The 23,870-nt window shown below is 31.6% G+C and overlaps 3 protein-coding genes across 3 annotated transcripts; 2 read left to right on the top strand and 1 right to left on the bottom strand.

Moving 5' to 3' along the window:
• Positions 1-9,004: 9,004 nt before the first annotated feature.
• On the bottom strand, positions 9,005-11,322 carry LOC141535395 (uncharacterized). Its single transcript, XM_074255307.1, has 3 exons — positions 10,744-11,322; positions 9,660-10,691; positions 9,005-9,583 (listed from the first exon to the last, which is right to left on the bottom strand). The coding sequence occupies exons 1-3, from the start codon at positions 11,320-11,322 to the stop codon at positions 9,005-9,007; spliced, it is 2,190 nt and encodes a 729-aa protein (XP_074111408.1).
• Positions 11,323-12,658: 1,336 nt separating this feature from the next.
• On the top strand, positions 12,659-13,747 carry LOC141535388 (uncharacterized). Its single transcript, XM_074255301.1, has one exon. The coding sequence runs from the start codon at positions 12,659-12,661 to the stop codon at positions 13,745-13,747; it is 1,089 nt and encodes a 362-aa protein (XP_074111402.1).
• A 916-nt stretch (positions 13,748-14,663) lies between these two features.
• LOC141534498 (very long chain fatty acid elongase AAEL008004-like) lies at positions 14,664-23,440 on the top strand. Its single transcript, XM_074253881.1, has 4 exons — positions 14,664-14,806; positions 18,483-18,734; positions 19,744-19,987; positions 20,169-23,440. The coding sequence occupies exons 2-4, from the start codon at positions 18,483-18,485 to the stop codon at positions 20,675-20,677; spliced, it is 1,005 nt and encodes a 334-aa protein (XP_074109982.1). The 5' UTR covers positions 14,664-14,806; the 3' UTR covers positions 20,678-23,440.
• The last annotated feature ends 430 nt before the right edge of the window (positions 23,441-23,870 follow it).

Genomic DNA, 23,870 nt, shown 5'->3' with positions numbered 1-23,870 from the left:
ACAAATATACTATTAAAACTTTTCCAAGAAGAATATTAAGAGTTATTTTTAAAGATCAATATTTTCGGCATCTTTTGACACTGATATTATCCAACAAAATCGACTGATTTCGATGTGGTTTATATCATATAAAACAGCTTTTCTAATACAAAGGAAGTCTCGGTGCAACAAATCGATTCATCCCGAAGTTCAGAAGTTATTAATATAAAAAATGCCGGCTGGCAGTCAGAATGGAAGGTAAATTTCTTTAAATTATAAAGACAAGATTTGATTTTAGTAAAAACATTAATAAAACTTGTACAGATTTTGCTCATCTTTGAATTTATTTGTGTTTACCTAAAGAATAAGTGTACCAATTTTTAGGAAGATCACTTCAAAATCACAGACGTAATCGTGATGTCAAGGGTAGTTCTATCCCATAAATATATGTATATAATATACATAACCTTTTGATCTAAGGCTAGTTTTTAATCCTATTCGATGATACAAAGCATAATCAAAAGAAATTTTTAGAAAGTTCCGACATGAGGACAAGTGCAATGGTATAGATTTTAGAAATCTACCTAAAAACGTTTTATGTTTAAATTATTTGACCATAATACCTCCTGAAGATGTGAACTGATTTTGTGAATTGTAGCTAGCATTCAGTGCCTTTTTTTAAGTACGAAAAAAAACATTGAGTACATAAATCGTTTTGACGAAGAATTCGAGAGTTTCGTTAATGAATTTCTTAGATAAATTAATGGATTTCAATGTGGTTTGTAGCAATCAATGTTGTTATTTGAAGTTGAGAACTGATTAGATTTTGGTATCAATCGGTCAGGTAGTTAAGAAGTTATTAAAAAATAAAATAACATTTTTTAAAATTTTTATTTTTGAGTTTTTCAGAAATCGGTTGCATTAATTTTTCATATCTTGCGCCTGTTTTTCAGGTAATTGATCAGTGGGATCAATAAATGGCACACCATAAAAAAATCTATCGGTTCAAATAGTATTAAAAATCGTAGTTTGATAAAACTTCTATGAAAGCTGCCAAGTTAATTCAAGTCGGTCAAGCCGTTCAAAGTTTAGGAAAAGCTTACACACATACATAGTAACCTCCTCATAAAAATAGTCAGAATAGCTATCTAGGGCCTCAAAACGTGGAGATTTGATAAGAATTCAATTTTTGAAAACCGGAGTAAAACTAGTAACCTCACAAAATTTTGAAAATCATTGATTTCCTTGGCAAGAAGTTTCAAAAATAGGCGGCTATATGTTTATTGTTAACCTGAAATTAGAAATATTTTTAACTTCTTGCAATGAATATTGATAAATGTCAAAAAAATGGAAAGTTACACGGAAAAAAGTAAATTGTAATATTCACTCGGATTCCGGTTAGTTTTTATAGTTTCAAACAGTAAAGCGGACATCGGGGTGACAAAAATGTAAATATTACAGAACTTAATGTAGAAAGTATAAAAGCCACAATTTATAATTTAATATCCAAAATAAGTAATTAGTAGTTGTCACTATAGTTAATAACGACTCTTTTATCTTCAAAAATTACAGTTTCAAACAGTAAAAATTGCCATTTCAATATATAGTCCATATTATGAAGAGAAGGGGAACTCAGATAAAAGAGAAGGGGGTCTCACTCTGGGAGAATTTAATATTTCAAACAGTAAAAATTATACTTTTAATATATACATTTTACCAGTCTAAGCAAATCAATAATTACAGTTTGATTTTTAGCGTTGCGTTTAAAATTTACCATTTTACTTTGTAAATATTGACGTTGCTTGTATTAGAAATTTACTTACTTTATTCTATACTTTTTACATATCATAACATCATTTTTTAGGTACGAAATGATAAATATTAAAGTCTGAATTCTTAATTATTATACTTTAACATTTTAGACATTTACATGGCAGATATTACTGTTTGAAATAGTATTTTCTTCTATGTAAAGAGTAAATCGTAAGGTTTAAATTGTAAATATTACAATATGAATAGTAGAATCATGATTTTATTGTTTGAAGTGGTAATTTTTAGCAGTTGATCATTACTTATTATAAATCGACTGTTATTTATTACAGTTTACTTTTTTCCGTCTATTGTTTTCGCTTAGTTTCTTCAAATGACATTTTTACGCGACCTTCATGTTTTGAGATGGTATTAGTTGTCCTGGTATCAAATTTTTATGATTAGTTGTCATGAAAACGAATGATATCGCTTAAAACCCAGAAAAATCTGTTAGTGGATATTGTCCATCATCAAAAGTAACCTTTGAGTCATCAATGAATATTCATCAGGAGGATCCAGACATTTTTATATTTTTTTAGCGTAGATTATAATCCGAGAAGGCTTTAAAAAGCGGACGACCTTCCAGCAAGAGTGTAAAATTTATAAATTACATTCAAAACGTATAAAATTGCCTGGGAATTATAACTTTTGAAGAGCTCAAAAATGTTCAAGCAAACTCTATTAGTGAGCACGACGAACTCAAAACTTAGTTATAAAAAAATTTTTCGGGCCTTTTCAAGTTTAAAAATAGCAAGAAGGTCGAGGGATATCTTGCAGGGTCAATCGTTTTTCAGATATTTTCCAATTGCAGTCATCCCATGCCTAGTAAAGTCAATCTTATAAAAATTAAATAAGTCTAGTAATAATAATTAAAATACTTGCAGTTATATGAAATCAACAAATTAACGGATTTCTGCAGAACAGCAATATTTTTATACTCCATCAGTTTTTCTTCTAACAATTTAAGCAAGTCAGTTCAAATTTTTAAGTAATTTTAATTGAGTGAAGTTTATATGAATGCAGTAAAAACTATATCATAATCAGACAATATATTACTAAACTATAAAAAGGTTCTTTCACTCAAAAACAAATTTATTCTTTTAAAATAAGAAAATTTATCTAGACTTTGTCAGAAAACTTACTCAACATAAATAATATTTCATTCTGTAGAAATGTAATTTTCAGTTTATACAAATAAACTAACGTTTACTGTTACACACACGGGAGCTTCGGTCTTTATATACAGTTATATTTTTATCCCATGAAGATCTATTAATATGTAAATGGGTTCGGTCATTTCGAGATAAATCGGGTGAAATAAAGTACCTTTATAAATTTAGTTTCATTTCATTATTTATTTCAATATAATAACATTAAAAACTTGTCAATTTATTAATTGAAAAATTATTCTCTGTATATATTATCTCTGAACAGGAATCCTTAATACTACTGAAAATATCCATTTATTTTCAGTAAAGTTTTGATTACAATAGAAGAAAAATTTGATTTGTGATCAAAGTATAATTCTATAAGTATTTAGTAAACTTTCGTTTGGAAACAAGTTAAACAAACATTAATTAACAAATAGTTAATGATAAATTGTTATAAACTGTAATTAAATTTTCTTTTAACGCACCCACTTAATAAGGGGGTATGCTGGTCTAGAAATTTCAAAAAATCGAAAATTTTTTTTTTTTATATTTTCAAAGTTTAACTATTTAAGAATATGTGTACAAGAGGATTTTTCAAAATTTAAATTATTTTCGGAGATATAAGTATTTTTCTGACCTGGCATCCAAACTTGTTCGGTCGCAACTAATCGAACAAAAGACATTAGGGATTCTCCGTCTACCTGAATCCCTATTCTGAGTAAAACCATTTGTTCCTCTATACAAATATATATATATATATATATATATATATATATATATATATATATATATATATATATATATATATATATATATATATATATATAGTTATACACATATATAGTTATATGAGAACCTGAGGTGACCCGTATCTGATACATTTAGTATTCACTTGCATCCAGCTGCTAACAGTTGAATTCTAACCTCTGAATCACGTGGACGTATGTGCTGTGAGTTAAATAATAACAGTTAAAAATATTGTTTAAAAATAAAATGGATAGAAAATCTTCCGCGGAAAGGCGTACACGTCCACATCGTCAGAAGAAAAGGCAATTTCACGGTAATCGATACACGGCACAAGAAGACACCAATTTTACAAGTGCATCAGCAGCAAAACTAAAAAAATCTAATGATGAAGAGGTGATCATTGAAAATAATTACGGCTACTGTGTATTGGATGGGAATAAAAATTGGACCAGAAGCTCATTCATTTGCTGGCAAACGCGACAACGCCCGGATTGACCGCTCCGAAACACGAGCATTCATCGCTTCAAAGGAGGCCAGAACTGTTCGATATGAAGAAAGAAATGCAGAAAATAGTTTCTTTGAAGTCGAGGAAGGTCCAATGTATGAGGCAGGAATGGCAGATTAAATCAATGTAAGTTTAAAATATCATTATATGACTTAGACTAGAAAAACTTTACGCGAAACTTTAAACGCGTTTTTCTCAAAACTGTCTTTTTCGGAACGATGACCACGATTTTTCAGGTTCTACTGGACCGATTTACTTGGAATTTTTATAGAGTCTTCTTTATTGGCTTGTCTATGGTTGGAACTAGCCCTATCCCCAAATTTTTATTTTAACTATTTTTAAAAAATTCAAAACCGTCAGAAAAAGTGGTCGAAAAAAAAATTTTTTTTTAAACAGTCGCCATTTTGTGAAAAATTTTTTTTCAAACTTTTCCCTACTTCCGACCATTGCGACATTATTCTTGATTAATAATCTTTTTTTTTTTAGTTTCAGATTACTAGGAGGGTTAAAATCATGGTCATAGTCACGTGGAAATTTTTAAAGAGCCCCCACTCCGTCAACTTATAATTTTAAAAATTTTGTACTTTTTTTAGTTTTTAATTTTTTTTTTGTATTCTTCTAATGTTAACAAACAACTAATAAAAAAATGTATAGTAAAAATATTAATTGTCTTTTTTTTACGACATTTCAAAAATTACCTGAAATTCATGTTTCTAGACCAGAATACCCCCTTAAATGCATGCGCGCGCATTGAAATATCCAAACATCATCTTGGAAGACGTCAGAATAGCATTTATAACATCGAAACAAATAATGTAATGAGTAAATAACTAATAATTGAAAAAAGAAAACCATTACCAACCTTGTTATTAAAACTTTAATTTCTTACAAAATTTTCATTTTTCGCAACATTTCAATATCTACGAAATTCGATTTTTAAAAATCTGGACATTTTTTCGAAATTTCAAAATTCAATTTTTTTAAATTTAATTTCTCAAAATTCGGATATTTCTTCAACAGATGAATTTTTTTTTCAAAATTTTAATTTGTTTTCGAAATTTGATTTTTTATAGCTGACAACATTTTAAAACTTTATATCAAATACAATCAGTTACGTAAATAATGATCGCCCATACAAAGTTGCCGTTAATGGAAACAATCTCAACCATCGGCCGATATCTGGCAGCCAACGATTGGCCAGTTATAGCGATTTGTCAACGGGCCATGTTTGGTTAAACGCTGGTCGCCGTCTATTGCGGACATTAATGCTCTGCAATTAATATCCATTTATCGCCCAAAGTCTGGCTGTTCTTGGCCAATTATTGTTATTTTATAATAACACAAATTTGGGTTTTCGGAGATGCATTACGCGAAGTATAATATTTAAAAAATGAAAAAAGATTTGATTTTTACTACTACATAGATGTACACTTTACATTGAGGTAATCTTTTTGAATTTTTTTTTCTAACAAGGGATTAGCCTAAATAGGTTTGGTGCAAATTAAATTTAGAATAAAAAAAAATAATCGTCTTCAGATATCTAAAAACTTTATACAAAAGTCGACAAAATTGAGTACTAATAAATTTCATAATCTGTATATGCAGTAATAAAATATATTTCAATCATTCAAATAGCTAAGTTGCATTTTTCAGTTATATTCTAGCATGCAGCGCAGCCGGTAACGATCGAGACTTTCACGCAGACGAACCAGGTTCGATTCCCACTTCGACTTAACCTTTAAAATTTTTTCAGAATATTCGACTAGGATCGACGCTCCTGTGCTACATCTTCTACAACTTGACTTCATAACGCCAATACGATTATAGGAATAAAAAATTCTACGACATATCGGGTAAGTTTTTAGTTTTTTTTTTTTTTTTTCATTTTAACATACTTAGCCGATGATCAGCCATTAACGGCCCGATAACTTTTTTTACAATCGGCCGATAATCAACTGTCTTTAATGGGCCGTTGTTATCATTTGGACATTCAGCCGTCCGTGGGCCATTAAAAGTCGCCAATGATCGGCCGTCAATCAGTATCCTTCGCCCGTCGATGGGCCATCCAAGGGCCGGTTTTCGAACTTTGTATGGGCGTCGAACTGTTTGAATTAATTCCACTACAATGTTTCATAAGTGGTTGCACTAATGTTTTTAAATTAATATTCGAGTAATGGCGTTGTATTCAAATGATTGAGTTTAATTTCTTGACGCAAAATTACTATAAATTATACATTCATACGTTTTACGGTGTAAAAATTTTAATCACACATCACGCAAATTCAAGTCGACATTTGGTGTAAAGTTCACTGTAAAATTATTATACCGAGTCACTTACATCACACCGAGTCCTACAAATTTTTCACAGTGTAATGAAAAAAGTCTAATGAAAGAAATTTATGTCTTATAAAAACTGCATTCTTACATTAATAATGTACGCGGGTCAATTCAGGTCAAATTGATTATTTTAAAATCTGACTTGTATCGAATTGGGGACAAATTCTTTATCATGTTCATTAGTATATCAGAATTAGATGATCTTTTCGAAAATCATCACAGTTTAAAAATATTCAAATAAGTGTTATCAAATTACTGATAAATTTTTAAGTTTAAAGAGGTCAACGGTTATTCAGATTTTTTTATTGAATATTTTTAAAGAGAAAAATTTTGAAAAAAAAAATATGCTGATTAGTTGAGTTTCGAAGAAATGATCTATTTTACAGAAAACGAGCCATTTTTTGTAATCCTCTATATTTTTCAGTTGAGTAAAAAAATCTGAAAATTTCTCGAATAAACGTTTTCAATAAAGTTGGAAAAAATAAAAAAATTTTCAGCTAAATTAAATGAGGTCGATTGATGCATTAGTTATTTATGTGCCTTGGGCGAGCCAACCGCAAATACAGTCGAGGTGATAAATATTTTCAGCAGGGATAATATAAGGCTGAGGCCCGAAACTTTATATCCCTGCTGCAAATAATTGTCATCTCGATTGTATTTGTGCGGAGCTTCCCATGGTGCTTAAACAATTTTTCGTCCTATGGCGGACGTATGCAGGTTTTTATGTGTAGGGGGTATTTCAATTTATAAATAAATAGCGTACGACGCCATAATTCTCTAATCCTCTAAATAAAAAAAAATTTAAGTCTTGAAGTTCGTCAAAGGTGCGCTTTTTAATGTAAAATGACAGTTGAAACGTAAGCTATTCGGTGCGTACGCGTATTATTCACAAATTGAGTATCGTTTGCACGTAAAAACCCCTATACGTCTGCCTAAGATGAAAACTAATATACTTACTAAAAACCTGCAGTCACTTATAAAAAACTACTGAGAATTGCGAATTAAAAAAAAAAAAACTTCGGATCAATGATTTTTCGATATTTTTGCTTGAAAAACTTAATACAAATAATCAAATATCACCGAAAAATATACAAAACAATGAATATGTAGATATTCAGGTCAAAACCTTTCTAATTATACCAAATTTAACAATAGAAACCCATTCCATGATGATAAATCCGTTTTACAAAATTTTTTTCATTCTCCAAATAATAATCATCATAATAGTAATATTCAGCAAGAGATGACAAAATTAAAAAATACTCAATTGGTAAACTCCTTTTTGATAAATACAATTTTTTTTTGTATCTTAAAAAATACCAATGTCATACTGTAAGATAATTGTCTTAACATTAAATATTTATTTGCCGGGACTAGGTGTTAAAAGATGGAGGAGACACATTCGTGGTTATAATAGTATTTATTCTAAAATTAATCACAGGCGTAGTTTTGGTTGTACAGAGTTTGAGTAGTTCACAAATATTGAGCACTTTGAACACTTATTATGATCTTGAATTATTACATTAATTCATGAGTACGCGTTGTTGAGTTTAATTGAGTTGTATTAATTAATGCATATTAATTAGACTGAGCATGAGTTGTAGAAATTTGATCTTCAATTGAACTGTTAATGAGTTTACAATATAAGTAACACTAGCAATTATGAGCGATAAATATGAGTAATGTTTAGTTGGGTGAGATGTAAAATTTGGAGTCACTGGATCATTATTCAATTAACAATATAATTAACTTTCATAGTGTGAGCGAATGAGCCTTAACAATAATGAGCTTAATTGATTACGTGGGTCTCGGGATGCGAAATGGAGCCCAGGTTGTTGAACACAGAATGGCCGACAGGCCCAAGAGCCGGTAGCAGTCACCCCCAGTCACCACCAAGCAACATCTGCAATGCGACATTTTATTTTGCCTCAGGATGACGAATATCAATCAGCAATTGTAATATTGCATCGTTGCTAAGGTAGAAAGTGTAGGTGACTGCTGTACATGTGTATGAGAGAGAGCGACACATGGGTAGCCATGTGACAATGAGTAAGAGAGAGGGGGAGCATGAGAGTATAGATTGTGATAAAGTGATCTCAGATGATTTATAATAAATACTTAATTGTACCTGAGTTGCCAATGATTGCTGGTGAATAAAGATGAGTAGCGATGCTGTAATTGGCTTCAGTGAAGTTGAGTGGATGAGCTTGATGATTTTTAATACACAAAGGAATGCACCGGTCACGGTAAATGCGTGTGTACACTGTACAATTAGCACGTGTTATGAGGAGTATGGCTGCTTGCCGGTGAGCCAGTTGAGTTGAGGTAGGACACCCGAGGGCGCTTGTGTAGCGGCGCCTCGGTGCTACCAGTTTGTTGCGGGAAGGTTTGAATGATTCCGCAACATTCCGCCCGCCATCAGGAACTGGGTTGCTGATTATGATCTCAGTAGTGATGAGCACTTGGTGGTGATGAGTCATAGTTCTGGAGCCAGTGGTAATACAGCTAGCTTGGTGATTGGACGAGTGAGAGTGCCGTTGACTGTCTCAATGGTTGCCACTCGGATGAGTTCGTCATTGCCTGGGTGGACAGCAGTGACTCTGGCCAGCGGCCAGCGAGTTGGTGGAGTTCGTTCGTCAGTCAGGAGGACAAGTGACCCAATGGTGGTGTTGTTGTAAGCCCGGTGCCACTTGGTCTGAGATAGATGTCGTTGAATGTAACTGTTGGACCAATGCTTCCAGAAGCATTGGATCCGTTGTTGAATGAATTGCCACCTGGAGAGTCTGGCAATGTTGAGTTCGAGTAGTGATGGTCCTGGAATAGCGTTGAGTGCACGTCCAATGAGTAGGTGACCTGAAGTGAGTGCTGAAAGATCCTGGGGATCTTGTGAGAGCGGTTCCAATGGTCGTGAGTTGAGAATCGCCTCCACCTGGTGCAGAAGGGTCGTAAATTCTTCAAACGTGAATGATGATTCTCCGATTGTTCGAGTGAGGTGATGTTTCATTGATTTCACAGCTGCTTCCCACTTTCCACCCATGTGTGAACCTGTGAAGTGCTGCAATGAATCCAGAGGATGAGTAGTTGCTGACGAGTTCAAGATGAACTGCAGATGATGTCAGGCATACAAATACACATATCCAGCCCTTGTAGGTACGTGATCCGCGCATGTTGGTTGTTTTGATTTGCACTGGACCTGCATAGTCCACTCCAGTATGAGCGAATGCTGATCCTGGTGTGACATTTGGAGCTGGGAGCTGTCCCATGAGTTGTTGAGCACGAATTCCTCGGTGTCGAGCACATTTGAGGCATTTGAGTATTTGAGTTCGTACTTGTTGGCGTCCACCTATTATCCAGTACCGTTGGCGAGTATATGCGAGTGTGAGTTGAGTTCCACCATGCATGGTACGCTGATGAGCATCAGAGTTTATGAGTTTGGAAAGAGCAGCATCACGAGGCAGAATGGCAGGATGCTTAAGTTGATCAGAGTCTGGTGCGTTTTCCAGACGTCCACCTACACGAATGATGCCCTCGGTGTCTAGGAAGACAGTTAATCGTGCAAATGGATGATCTCTTGGCCATGATGCTTGATTTTTGATCATTTTGAGCTCTGAATAGAAATGAGTGCGTTGAGTTTCTTTGATGCAGAATTGTAGAGCTTGTTTGATCTCAATTGAGGTAATGGGGTGAGCTAGAGATGAGTTTGGCCGTTTCTTGATCAGGTCCAGGACTTTCCAACATATTGCAGTAGCTCGTAACATGCGGAGTAGTGGAATTGGTCGGTCCATGATTGACCATCTTGGTGTTAGAGGCTTGGTAGTTGAGTAGAGTGCCTTTACTGGCCGTTCTTCCAGTTGAGTATTGGAGTCGAGCTTTGTGTTAATGAGTGGCCAGGACGATGAGTCTTGAAGTAACCATGGTGGGCCAGTCCACCATAGTTGATGACTTTTGAGTTGGAGGGTTGTCAATCCTCTTGTTGCACAGTCTGCTGGATTTTCTAAGCCAGGAACGAACTTCCAGTGGCCATCTGGAATTAGATCTTGGATTTGTGACACACGATTTCTGACGAAGTCCTTCCAACGAGACGGATGCGATTGTATCCACGTGAGTGCAATTGCAGAGTCGGTCCAAAGGTATGTTGGCACATTGTTGAGCTTGAGTATTGACTGGCAATGAGCGATGAGTTTAGCCAACATATGAGCAGCGGTGAGTTCTAACCTTGGTATGGTTAATTGTTTTAACGGTGCTACCTTGGTTTTGGAGCAAAGCAGCGTAACCTTTGCTCCTTGAGTGCAGTTGTGATGATGGACCTTGATGTATACCACAGCTGCCATCGCCAATTGCGAGGCATCTGAGAATCCATGGATTTCGAGCCTTGAGAATGTGAACCCCAGATGTTGCGTCGAGTACAGATGAGAGAGTCTCCTTGTCGGAGATGAGCTTCATGCGAGCCAGTTGGCCGGCAATTTTGAATTCCATCTCGCACATGCGAGAGGTTGATCGCTTGCGAGTGTTGATAGGGGTCAGATTCTGTTTCCCATCAGTCTTTAAACCACCATCACCATCAGTGACTTCAGAGTCACTGAGATCATGACTGCCCGAGATGTTGGAGGACGTGGGAGGTGGCACCAGCAGTGGTACGCTGTCTGGTGTGAGGCCGATGTTGGCAGTTCCCTGGCCTGGATGAGTGGATGAGCTCTGACCTTGTGAAGCCGGAGTAGCAGTTTGCTGTTGAGTGGTCTGCTGAGCAGGTTGAGCACCTTCCTGATGATTGTCAGGGACCTTTCCGTCAGTCATGATGAGTGTGGAATCTGAAGAATGTACAGCAATTAGTTGATTGTTGATTATGAGTATGATGTAAGTCTGGGATCACTTTTAGTTAATTTTAACACCTAATCCGGCTCGAGGGACCAAAATGTAAGATAATTGTCTTAACATTAAATATTTATTTGCCGGGACTAGGTGTTAAAAGATGGAGGAGACACATTCGTGGTTATAATAGTATTTATTCTAAAATTAATCACAGACGTAGTTTTGGTTGTACAGAGTTTGAGTAGTTCACAAATATTGAGCACTTTGAACACTTATTATGATCTTGAATTATTACATTAATTCATGAGTACGCGTTGTTGAGTTTAATTGAGTTGTATTAATTAATGCATATTAATTAGACTGAGCATGAGTTGTAGAAATTTGATCTTCAATTGGACTGTTAATGAGTTTACAATATAATTAACACTAGCAATTATGAGCGATAAATATGAGTAATGTTTAGTTGGGTGAGATGTATAATTTGGAGTCACTGGATCATTATTCAATTAACAATATAATTAACTTTCATAGTGTGAGCGAATGAGCCTTAACAATAATGAGCTTAATTGATTACGTGGGTCTCGGGATGCGAAATGGAGCCCAGGTTGTTGAACACAGAATGGCCGACAGGCCCAAGAGCCGGTAGCAGTCACCCCCAGTCACCACCAAGCAACATCTGCAATGCGACATTTTATTTTGCCTCAGGATGACGAATATCAATCAGCAATTGTAATATTGCATCGTTGCTAAGGTAGAAAGTGTAGGTGACTGCTGTACATGTGTATGAGAGAGAGCGACACATGGGTAGCCATGTGACAATGAGTAAGAGAGAGGGGGAGCATGAGAGTATAGATTGTGATAAAGTGATCTCAGATGATTTATAATAAATACTTAATTGTACCTTAAGGAATGAACCGGTCACGGTAAATGCGTGTGTACACTGTACAATTAGCACGTGTTATGAGGAGTATGGCTGCTTGCCGGTGAGCCAGTTGAGTTGAGGTAGGACACCCGAGGGCGCTTATGTAGCGGCGCCTCGGTGCTACCAGTTTGTTGCGGAAAGGTTTGAATGATTCCGCAACATTCTGAGATGATCTGAGAGATCATCACCACTCATCAACCTCAATTAACATCCGACGAGGAGGCTTGTGAAGCTCACTTTGCAAGGACTCACTCTCGTGACTCATCTGGGCGATACATAGTCAGATTACCATTAATTTCTCCAGTTCACAAACTTGGAGATTCATTTAAAGCAGCATACCAATACCTTCGCCACCTCATGCATCGACTCAGCAAAGACCCACAACTCAAACAATTCTACATGGAATTCATGGCAGAATACATATCACTCAACCACATGGAACCAACCACATTGCGATCATCATCAGTTCAATACTTCTTACCACATCATGGAGTATTGAAGCAGAACACCAACTCACCCAAAATCCGTGTAGTTTTCAATGGCTCAAAGAATACCAATTCTGGGCTCTCACTCAACGACATCATGCATACTGGACCTAATCTACTCATCAACATCTTCGATGTTCTCATAACATCCAGAAGACATCGGTTCTTCTTCATCACTGACGTGGCAAAAATGTACCGCCAAGTCTTGGTCCATCCTGATGATCGACATCTTCAACAAATCCTCTGGTTTAACCCAGATGGAGATATCACTCCATACATGCTCACCACTGTCACCTATGGGACAAGGGCTGCACCATACCTAGCTGTTCGTGCTCTACTCCAACTCGTCAATGACGAAGGCCATAGATTCCCACTGGCAGTGGAACCACTTACTCAAGGACGCTACGTGGATGATATATCCGGTGGCGCAGACACTCAAGATTTACTACAACAAATAGCAAATCAAACAGAAGAACTCTGCAGGGCTGGCGGATTTCCTCTAGCGAAGTGGGCAAGCAATCACCCTAAATTAAAACAACTCAATCATGCGGAAGCAATCACACAATACACTATTGAGGATCCAGATAGCAGCACAAAAATTCTGGGTATGTACTGGTCTCCTCAACGAGATCACTTCTCCTTCAAGAACTCGACACCATGCAAGGCTCAAAGGTACTCAAAGCGATCAATTTTATCAGAGATAGCTGACCAAATCTTTGATCCCCTGGGATTCTTGTCACCACTCATCATTCAAGCCAAGATGTTCATGCAGGAACTCTGGCTTGTCAAACTCAGCTGGGACTCACCATTACCTGAAACTCTGTGTAAAAGGTGGAAGGCATTCACTCATCAACTTGCCATGATCAACTGTATCAAAATTCCCAGGTGGATCCACTCGTCCACGAACTCATCACTCGAAATCCATGGATTCTCAGATGCAGACATACATTTCATACATTTCATTGTCCATGAACTCGACAGGGAATCTTTTAGTTATATATAGTTATACTAGCTTTTATTTGAGTACGTCAAGAGGCGTACAATATTAATTATTGAAAACGAATGCGAAAAATATTTAAAGAAACTTAAAATCTTTTTCATCGGTAACAAATCGGCAACTTTTAATAAATTTGCAGTATTCGACACAGTTACCGATGTTTTTAACATAATTAAATTTTGAGATTAATTGGTTCAATAGCTTACCCAAACACACAAATACAAACGTGACCACACACACACATACACACAGAATTCCGAGGACCACTGTGATTATACCCACTAGTCCTGTTTGCACCATCAAGAAAATGTATGTAAATGTACGTTTCATGCACAGATACGAATGCGCACGTGACGAAATCATTGTAAAAATAATATCAATACACTTTTTATGGATTTGCTCTTAAGATATCGACATTTGTCATGAAATCATGTTATCAGAAATTATAATAATTTTCAGCAAAACATAAATAGATGAAGTATTAAGTTTTTCGTAATTGGAGAATTATATAGCTATGTTTCTTTAATGACAATAGCATTACTATTAAGCGTGCAAATTATAATCACTGAGATAGAGTAGGATATGAAAATCTAGAAAGATCTAGGAATATAAAAAAATACTTGCGTGATATGAACGCACATAGGAACCTATAATTTTTTATTTCATTTACACGAAATACAGCGGAAAAAATACTTAACAGAAAATACTTTGATCATAATTATTTAATTGAGTAACATTAATTAAAAAAAAGATTTATCTTTGCGAAGATGGAATTCTCTGTTAGTAGGAAAAGATTGCACAGGTCCACTGTATGTGTTACCTTTTCAACGTGTTTGTTTCACGAAGGAGATATAAGGCTCCGTTTTAACTTTAAAAAGTCAGTTGGCTACTGTCCGTTGTGTTGCTTCATTGTAAATATACATATTTATTTATTTATTTATTTTTTCGTTATTCGCTGTTATACAAAAAAAAAAAACATTTATTATATTCTATTTATTGTATTTTACTTATTGATTCTGTTTTAAGTATTTTTAAGAAATAAAGAAGAACTGTGCTTATAAAAAGGTAATTAAAATTAATTTTCTTCACCAAAACTTTTTGTGGATCAGTTAAATCGTTAATTATTAATAATAATAGATAAATTCGAATAAAGGTAAATGGACTTTCAAAAACATTTAAACAATTTATAGTACACATGGAAAAGAAGTTTTAACGCTCAATAATTTTTACACAAAATAAATAAGATAAAATAGTAATTTAATTTGAGTGTAAAATTAACTTTTTGCTGATAAGATAATTATTAATATTCAAAATTGAGTTTGCAATAATTGCTTTTTAAATTAAATTTACATTTTTAAAATTATCGTCACTTTTAAACTATCCTTAATTTAAATGAATTCATACATGCACTCTTATAAATGATAACATTAAATCTCTTGCACTACACAATTGGCAAATATTAAGATTTCAATAACTCAAGATTTTTGCTTTCATTATTCACAGCACAAAAATTTTAGTAAATAATATAAATCGCTAATTTGTAGAATTATCGGTATTGATAACATTGTTTATTTTCAATTGTGAATCACCTTGAAAAAACGCGTCAAGCGCTTTTTAAATTGTTTACGATAGACATCTCATAGTTTAATGTAACAAACAATTAGAGTACAATCATTATTACAATAATTTGATTAATTTATATGAAAAATTCGATTTTTGTTTTTTCTTTTTCATAGATCAGTCAGTTAAAAATATTTCTTCAAATAATAGAATAAACCAATATTTATTCGTTCATTATATTGCATTGGATTGCAAAAAACGAGTTTCCAGTTTTTTATCTTTGTCTTTTGCTTTATCTTGTAAATATTGCAGAGAAATATGCTGAATAAAAGTTAAAATAAATTGAATGCAAAGTATATTTAGTAGATAATATGTCCTTCCAATATGTAGTTAGGTGTTATGAGAGACAATAACAAACCTGTAAACTTTCTAAATGAGCAATCTAAATCAGACATTTTTTATAATATAAATAGAGGTTTGTCTAGCAAGTTTTATGTAATTTGCATTAGCCTTGAAAATTAATTTTTTTTATTCTTTCAAGTATTTCAGGGTAATCCAATTCTTTAGCAAAGTACCGAGGAAAAAATTTTTTGTTATTGTAACAAAATCAGTTTGTGGTTAAATATTTTAAAAATTCTCACTTTGGTGCGTTTATTTAATTAAGTTATGTTTAATTAATATACTTCATGTTAAATGTTTATCGTAAAAATTTTTAACATAAACTTGTTTTGACGCAACGATGATAAAATTTTTACTGTGTAGCCAATACTTAGGTGTCATCGAAATCATAAAATATTATGACGATTACTGTGGACAATGAAAAATTTGTTTTCTTTGATCGTGACTATATTTAAAGTGTCGAATCATTGACATTCACGTGAAAATGTTTTTTTTTTCTTTAATGATTTTTAACGTAAGAAAAGACACTAATAAGTTATGGCTATTGTTTTCTTTCTCTCGCGCTAGTGCTGTCTCTCTTTACAGTCCATCACTCAGTTACTTCCACTCACGTAAAATATCGAAAGTCACTAATTTCAAAGATTTTTTATAAAAAAATAGATAGTACTTATGTTATTTTTGATAAAAAATACTTGTTATAACTTCAATAAAATATCCTCAATTTTTCAAAAAAATCCTAAGAAAAGTATGGTTGTTACTCAATAAAATGTTCACTCTCACGGTCTGGATAGGGAATATATGTTAGATGTACGATTTTTAATTGCTAATATTTCGAAAATTAGCGTCGCAAGGACTATTAAAAAAATTTATTCGTATAGAGGACACTTAAAAGTATGCGTATTCAAGAATTGAAGAATATTGTAAAAAAAGTTATTTTTTACAGTACCTCATAAAGTGAAATATTATTCATGACTGAAAATTACCTCTGTATGTATAAAAATATTTTTTTTTGCAATGATAGAAATGATTAAAGATAATCGTGTTTCAAAAAATTTAATTTTACAAATCAAAGTAAAGAATTATTTTTCAAAACATTGTATAAAATATGATCTTATTTTAGTATGCTTGACGTCTAAAATGTTTTAACATACTTCCGGCACTGAAGCATTTTATAACATGAATTAAATTCAGAAATGTAAATAGGTATGGGCATTAAAGAAGCTAACTTTAATTTATATATTCGAATTCTTAATTTTGTTTCAACTCTAAACGTGACATTGAAAAATTATTTTATATTGTAGCAGCAGGTGAATAATGTTTACAAAGTAAGTTCAGTCAAGTCATCTACAAACGTCTTGTTTTCATTACCATTATTAATATTTCTAACGACAATCTAATCTTTTTTAGTTTGCAAAATTGTTTTTTTGGTTCCTAAAAATGAAATGATTAATTTACACTTTTTTTTTGTAAAAAAAATTTTTTATGAACGTGATTTATTGAAAATTCTAAATTTTTTTTTTAAAGAACTTACTGATTTTTAGCTGAAGTTACCGAAATAATAAGATGAAATGTGTTTTTTTTTTTTTTTTTGTAGATAAATACATTTTCGATGTATGATATAAAAAAATATATCATGTTCTATAACTTTCACGAAAAAAAAAAATAAAAATTGTTCGATAAAAGTAATAATTTAATCATTTAGGGTAAATAATTACGTGGTAAACAATGCACGTGGTAAGAACCAGGTAAACCATTTAACACGCGCGTGTTATGAATATTCATACCCGGTGATTATAATAGCTTTTGTTACTGCTGTTATTTAAATAAGTTCCACACAATGTATCAGTTAAAGAGAAATTATACTTCTTGACGATACAATGCAAAAACAAGATTGCATTCATACTACATTATTGATAATTATTGAATTTACTTACTATTTTAATTAGGCTACATTATGTCAGCATAAAATTAAATTTAAATTTTAATAAGGTTAACAAATCCTATGAATAACTCTAATTTATGTCTGTAGAACAACAAAATAAGAACAATGAGGTCATTGCATTGTGACAATTATATTTTTATAAATATTTCAAAGTTATTAGTCGATTGATGAACATAATTAAGTTTACCATCTACTCATATACATAGATATACATTTTGTATTGAATCGATTCTTCTATATTCTTCTGTCTATCTTGAATTATATTCTAAATTTCTTCCTAAAAAATGAATTCAGAAGAATCAATCCAATACAAAATGTACGTCTATACATATATATATATATATACACATTTCAAACTTCGTAATATTAAACAATGCGTCGATTAGTTAGAAATCGACTCGTATCTGAGATTTCCTCCCAGGTAAAGAAGCAAGAATGACGTACATGTGAATTAGGATATTCTACCTTCTTTCATGGAGTATATACTATTTTTAACTATAACTTTAATTGAAATTTTAGATATTTGCCTTTGTTATTAATGCGAGGATTAAATATAACTAGTATGTGTAATGTCCTTCGCGTGCATAATTTTATTTAATGCCTGTAGCAATAAGACTCTACAAGTCTTACACCAAATTTATAATTAGCGAAGATTTGCGATGCATTTCATACATTCTTTCACTAACTTTTTTTCTGTACGTCCACTGTTAAAAAAAATTGGTGTAAGTCCAAGCTGTGTAGGTCTTTAAATTTTTGGCGTTGAATTGAGTCGATTTTTAACACAAATTTTTTTAAAGTTTAGGATAACATTAGTTTTGAGTATTATTGATAAAATTGCAGATGGCGGTAGTATTGCAAGCAATATCAGATATTTATCACCATCTAATGGATGAAAAATCTGATCCACGAGTCAACGGCTGGTTCATGATGAGTAGCCCACTTCCTACACTTGCTATTTGTATTTTTTACGGTTATTTCAGTAAGGTCATAGGTCCAAAATTAATGGAAAATCGTAAGCCCTTTTCTCTCCGACGAACTATGATAATCTATAATTTATTTCAAGTAATTTTCTCATCTTGGCTATTTTATGAGGTAAGTTAGAAATTAAAAATTAATTTAATCTTATTTAATTTTAAACATTAAGTCTAGACCCAAAAATTTATTATTTTTTTAATATAAGTGTGAACGAAATGCTCATGAGATGAGCGCTGACGGCTTAAAAGTCTTCTTGAAAAATATTCTTAAAAAAAAGTATGTATCTATATATATGCTCATTAAGAACATCAATAAATAATACAAATTTTTCGGATCGTCAGTCAATAATATAAAAAGGTGTAAAATAAATCCTTATTAGTTTTTTAATTTTCATTTGCTGATGTCTAAATAAGAAATTATATTAATATGATATTAAATTATTAGATTTAATTTATATATGAGAAAAAATTTGGAATGATTTCTGAATTTTATTTATTTTTTCGTTTTATAGCTGTTTGCCATCTATTTCTTTACATTTTTAGTGTCTTTTACAAATGTTTTTAATGCCCAGAGGGCACATTAAAGCAGGCCGCGAAAGTAAAAGGAATGCATGTTTAAAGACAGCTGATCACAAGTGAGATTTCATACACTATTTTATAAGCTAACATTAAATAATGAGTATACTTTTAGTCGGAATTAAATAAAAATAGTTGTTAACCCATAATCAAATTGTTGGATCCTCTGTTTCACCTCAACTATTATATTACATACACCAGATAATTCAAATTTTTGGCTTTAGACCGTAGAATATAATACATAATTTTAATAATATAATGATTTATATCATTAATCAAGCTCATTTTTTGTGAGGGATCTTGAAACATTATAAGCTAAAGAATTTTCGTACACTGATAAAAAAATTGACTTGACTCAAGAGCCAAACTCTTGAACCAAGAATACCATTTTGAAGAATGGTATTCTTGGTCCAAGAGTTTGGCTTTTGAGTCAAGTCAATTTTTTATCAGTGTAGAAGATGTTCGAAAAAAGTTCGTTTTTAGCTCTATATCCGATGCAATGTTATCGTTTGTTTGTTTAATTTCTAATAATTGGTTACTTTAATTTTCAGGCGCTAGCCTCTGGTTGGTGGAATGATTATTCTTTTAGATGTCAGCCTGTAGATTATTCAACACGTCCAAAAGCAATGAGGATGGCGAGGGGTTGTTGGTGGTATTACATGTCTAAATTTACGGAATTTCTCGATACATTTTTTTTCATACTGCGGAAGAAAAACAATCAAATATCTACTCTTCACGTAATACATCATGGAATAATGCCAGTATCTACGTGGGTTGGTGTTAAGTTTACTCCTGGTAATTATATTTTATTTGTTTCTTTGATTATAATAATTAGGGCGCGGAATATGGCCTCTTTTTAATTGTTCAAATTTAAGGTTGAACATATAAACCGTCATTTGAACGGTGGCGAAATTCCGGGCCTTAATAATTATTATTACATTCAATGTATTTCTTAATAATATTAATAATGTATTAGGTGGTCATTCAACATTCTTCGGTCTACTTAACACATTTGTTCACATAGTGATGTATGGATATTACTTACTTGCTACCCTTGGACCACGTATACAGCCATATTTATGGTGGAAAAAGTATTTGACCGCTCTTCAAATTACACAATTTGTTCTAATTATAATCCACGCATTCCAGTTACTATTTATAAAATGTGATTATCCTAAAGCATTTGCTGGGTGGATCGGATTACATGGAATTCTATTCTTTTTTCTTTTCAAATCTTTTTATAAAGAATCTTACATTAAAAAAACTCTTAAAAAATTACCTAAATCAGTTGAAGAGGAAAAGACTGCAATTGTACACAATAATAATAACAATAATAATTATTATAAATATAGTAATTCGCGACAACCAAACAAAGAACATTTTACTAACGATTTAAAGGATTTTGAATTGATTAATGGCTTTAACAATAATCTAAGACTTCGTGTTGATATTAATAATCATAATGTTGATAAATCAATTAAATAATCCTTATTTACACGTCTTTGTAAATTTAGTCTTTGTATGACGCATAATTCATCAAGTACTTGCTAACAATGAACAAATAATAGATAATTTTATTTATTGCCTTTTTAAAAAAATTTCATTTCAATTCGCGTTTCACGTAATTAGAGTAAAGTCCAGTAGAATCATAAACTAATTATCTAGTGATTAAGACACTCTCAAATGCAATTCCAAAGACGTTATTTTTAATATCACTAAATAATACTATTAATATTATGAATTGCTTTGTAATATCTAGTTATAATTATAATTAATTAGTATAAAATGCATCTTCATGGTAACTAACGACTGAACGATAATACTGACAAATCCCACGAAGAAAATTATAAATCTTAAAAACATCAAATTAGTACTATCGATACTGCAAATCAGATATAAAATTTTAATTCTCGTTTCATTTACGTAGTAGACTTACCTCTGCAACATGAAGTTGAACAAAGAGTGACGGATGCAATTTTTAGAGTCCATTCAATTAATTAATACAGTCATATGCTCTGAATCTGTAATACTTTCAATTATAAAAAATATTTAAAAATTAATTTTTTTTACTTTTCATTTTTCAATTTTCATTTAATTCTGAATAGTACTTTTTATAAAATAAAATCAAAACTGTGATTTCTCATAAGACTCAATAATAAACGCAGAAGTTTTAAAAGTTAAATATTTTTCAACTGCACAGAAAAAATAATTTACTCGAATCAAGTATAATTATTTATGCTACATTTTACTTTTATTTTATTTTATAACAAATACTGAACTCAACAGGAGAGCCATTAACAGAGTTTCTTAATTATAATAATTATTATTATTATCATGGTATAGTACAATACGTCAAAAGAAATACTTTGTCAAGCATTTTAAGCAGAATTACATATTCGCAGAAAGAATATAAAATAATTTATTTATATCATGAATCAGCCAGACATCCAGATTATTATCTAAGTTATCAAACTTATTAAATGCATCCATCATACGGCAAATACATATGGGATAATTACCAAATAATCTGACAATCGTGGTGTTGTGACATGAGCATAAGGTTTATGGAGAATTCGTGTGAAGTCGAGTGTGATAAATGTCGCAACGAACCGTTAGGCGAGTCAACTTCCAGAGCAGGTGTTGAAAAAAATAATTTTGAAGAACTATATCTTCTTAATTTGAGTAGAAAAATTTGAAAATTAAGCAATTTTTTTTGGTTCAAGTAAATTTTTTTTTCATTGTGGTTCTTTGTAGCTCGACAAAAATTCAGTGAGATCTTTATTTTACCATACTATATAAAATTTTATTGAATTCCAACAGGAATTCTGCGATTAGTACTACCTTAAGCATAAATAACCACAATTTTCGATTTTATGGATCTAATTTTTTTTTTGTATAAATTTTGCTTCAAAGAATTCACTCTTAGAATTTCCGAATAGTTAACCATTTATAAAGAAAAAAATTATTAGAAGTCGTTATTAAATATTGCTCTTATAGAGAGGTGGGTAATTGTGATTATAATTTAATAAATACCAATGTGTTAAAATAATTTTTGTATAAAAAAAAACTATAAGTAAGAAAGTTTATCTCTGTAGCATTTCGATATTATTATTAGAGATATTATGAATCGGTTCGTTTTAATGAGAAGAATTGAAATGAAATTAATGTTATATTTTTTTTGTGGAAAAACAGATACTACAAGTGACGTAATTATTTATGTCACTTCAACTTCTAACCATCCTTACTGATCAAAAATCATTATTCCCCCACGTTCTTCCTCATACTTTCGTAAAATCATACTTCTTATGTATTTAATTCTTAAGTTTCGGGTATGTGTTGACGTATATGTCAGTATGTAACTAGATATTTTTAATATACTATCGAATAAATTCAAATATAATTGGAAATTGAGAAATAATAAGGATACTGAATGACCAGAAAGCAATTATGAGTAGGAAATTATAATATAATTTTTATTAAAATGAAGTTGATATTTATATCAAAATTGTGGCTGTTAGGTTTGAGATATTAAATTTATACATCTTATGTTGCACAATAAAAAAATTATATTTTTAAAACACTGTTTGTTATATTAAAAATAAAAAAAAAAAAATAAGAAAATATAAAAAATCTAAGAGAATATTGAAATAATAAAAATGAATTTCTTGTCTATTGATTTAAGTTACTGTAATGAAGAATATCCGAGTTCGATTCTTCGTCAGAGCACTCGAATAATTTTTGTTTATTGGTTGTTGTTGAAAACGTCTTACATCTTCCCTGTTTTTTTTCTTTTTACTGAAATTTAATTTAAAACTATCAAAAATTAGACTTGTGTATGTTATATACAAAAGTATATGTGAATCTGTATATAAAAAGATATTTGAAAGCTTATATTGTGCATAGAACGTAATTATTGAATTAAACTGAAAAAGTTTGTTTTTTTCGCACCGATTCATTAAAAGTTGGTTAGATAGATATGTCTTGAGTTTTCATCTCTTAATAATATTGGAAAATTTTCGACGGTTGGATTGATTCACTAGAAAAATAACAGTTGAAAGTTTATTTTCCATCTTAAACGAAGTTATCTGATAAAAAGTGAATAAAAGTTATTAATTTAAAATATGAATATTAAAATTTTTATAGTAATAAGATTGTTGCGATTCTGATTGGTGAATTTCACAGTTAATAAATGTATTTTTATAATAACAATATAATTTTATAGTAAAATAAAGTTGAAAGATTTACTTATTTTTAAGTCTTCAATCATTTCCGAACTGCAAATAATTTTTCAAGAACTGCAAATTGAGATTTTTTTATTTCTTTTTTGTCATAAAATAAATTTTTTATTTTCTTCATTGAAGCCAAATCATCTGGAACTTTACTCCTGAGAGTAGAAATTTCATGAAGAGCTCTGTGAGTTTCTATTTTCCTATTTAAAAAGTAAAGGAAAATGAAATTTTTTGTATCTAACGATAGTCAATTATTCCGAATTGAAAAAAAAAAAAAAAAATTAGGATAACGGTTGACTCTAAAGACCATCCATGCACCTTCCCCCTTATTCTATACTTAAACTTTCAAAATTTCGCTTCTTACACTTTTGAGCTCTTCGAGCGAGAAAAATAATTTTCGAATCATTTTGAGATTTCCAAGCTCAAAAATCTAATAGAAGCTTCATAAA

This window comes from Cotesia typhae, unplaced genomic scaffold, assembly GCF_013202065.1.
Source record: "Cotesia typhae breed Kobodo isofemale line unplaced genomic scaffold, CoteBio_Ctyphae scaffold_13, whole genome shotgun sequence".
Classification (NCBI taxonomy): domain Eukaryota; kingdom Metazoa; phylum Arthropoda; class Insecta; order Hymenoptera; family Braconidae; genus Cotesia; species Cotesia typhae.
This window is presented reverse-complemented; position numbering and strand designations above follow the sequence as displayed.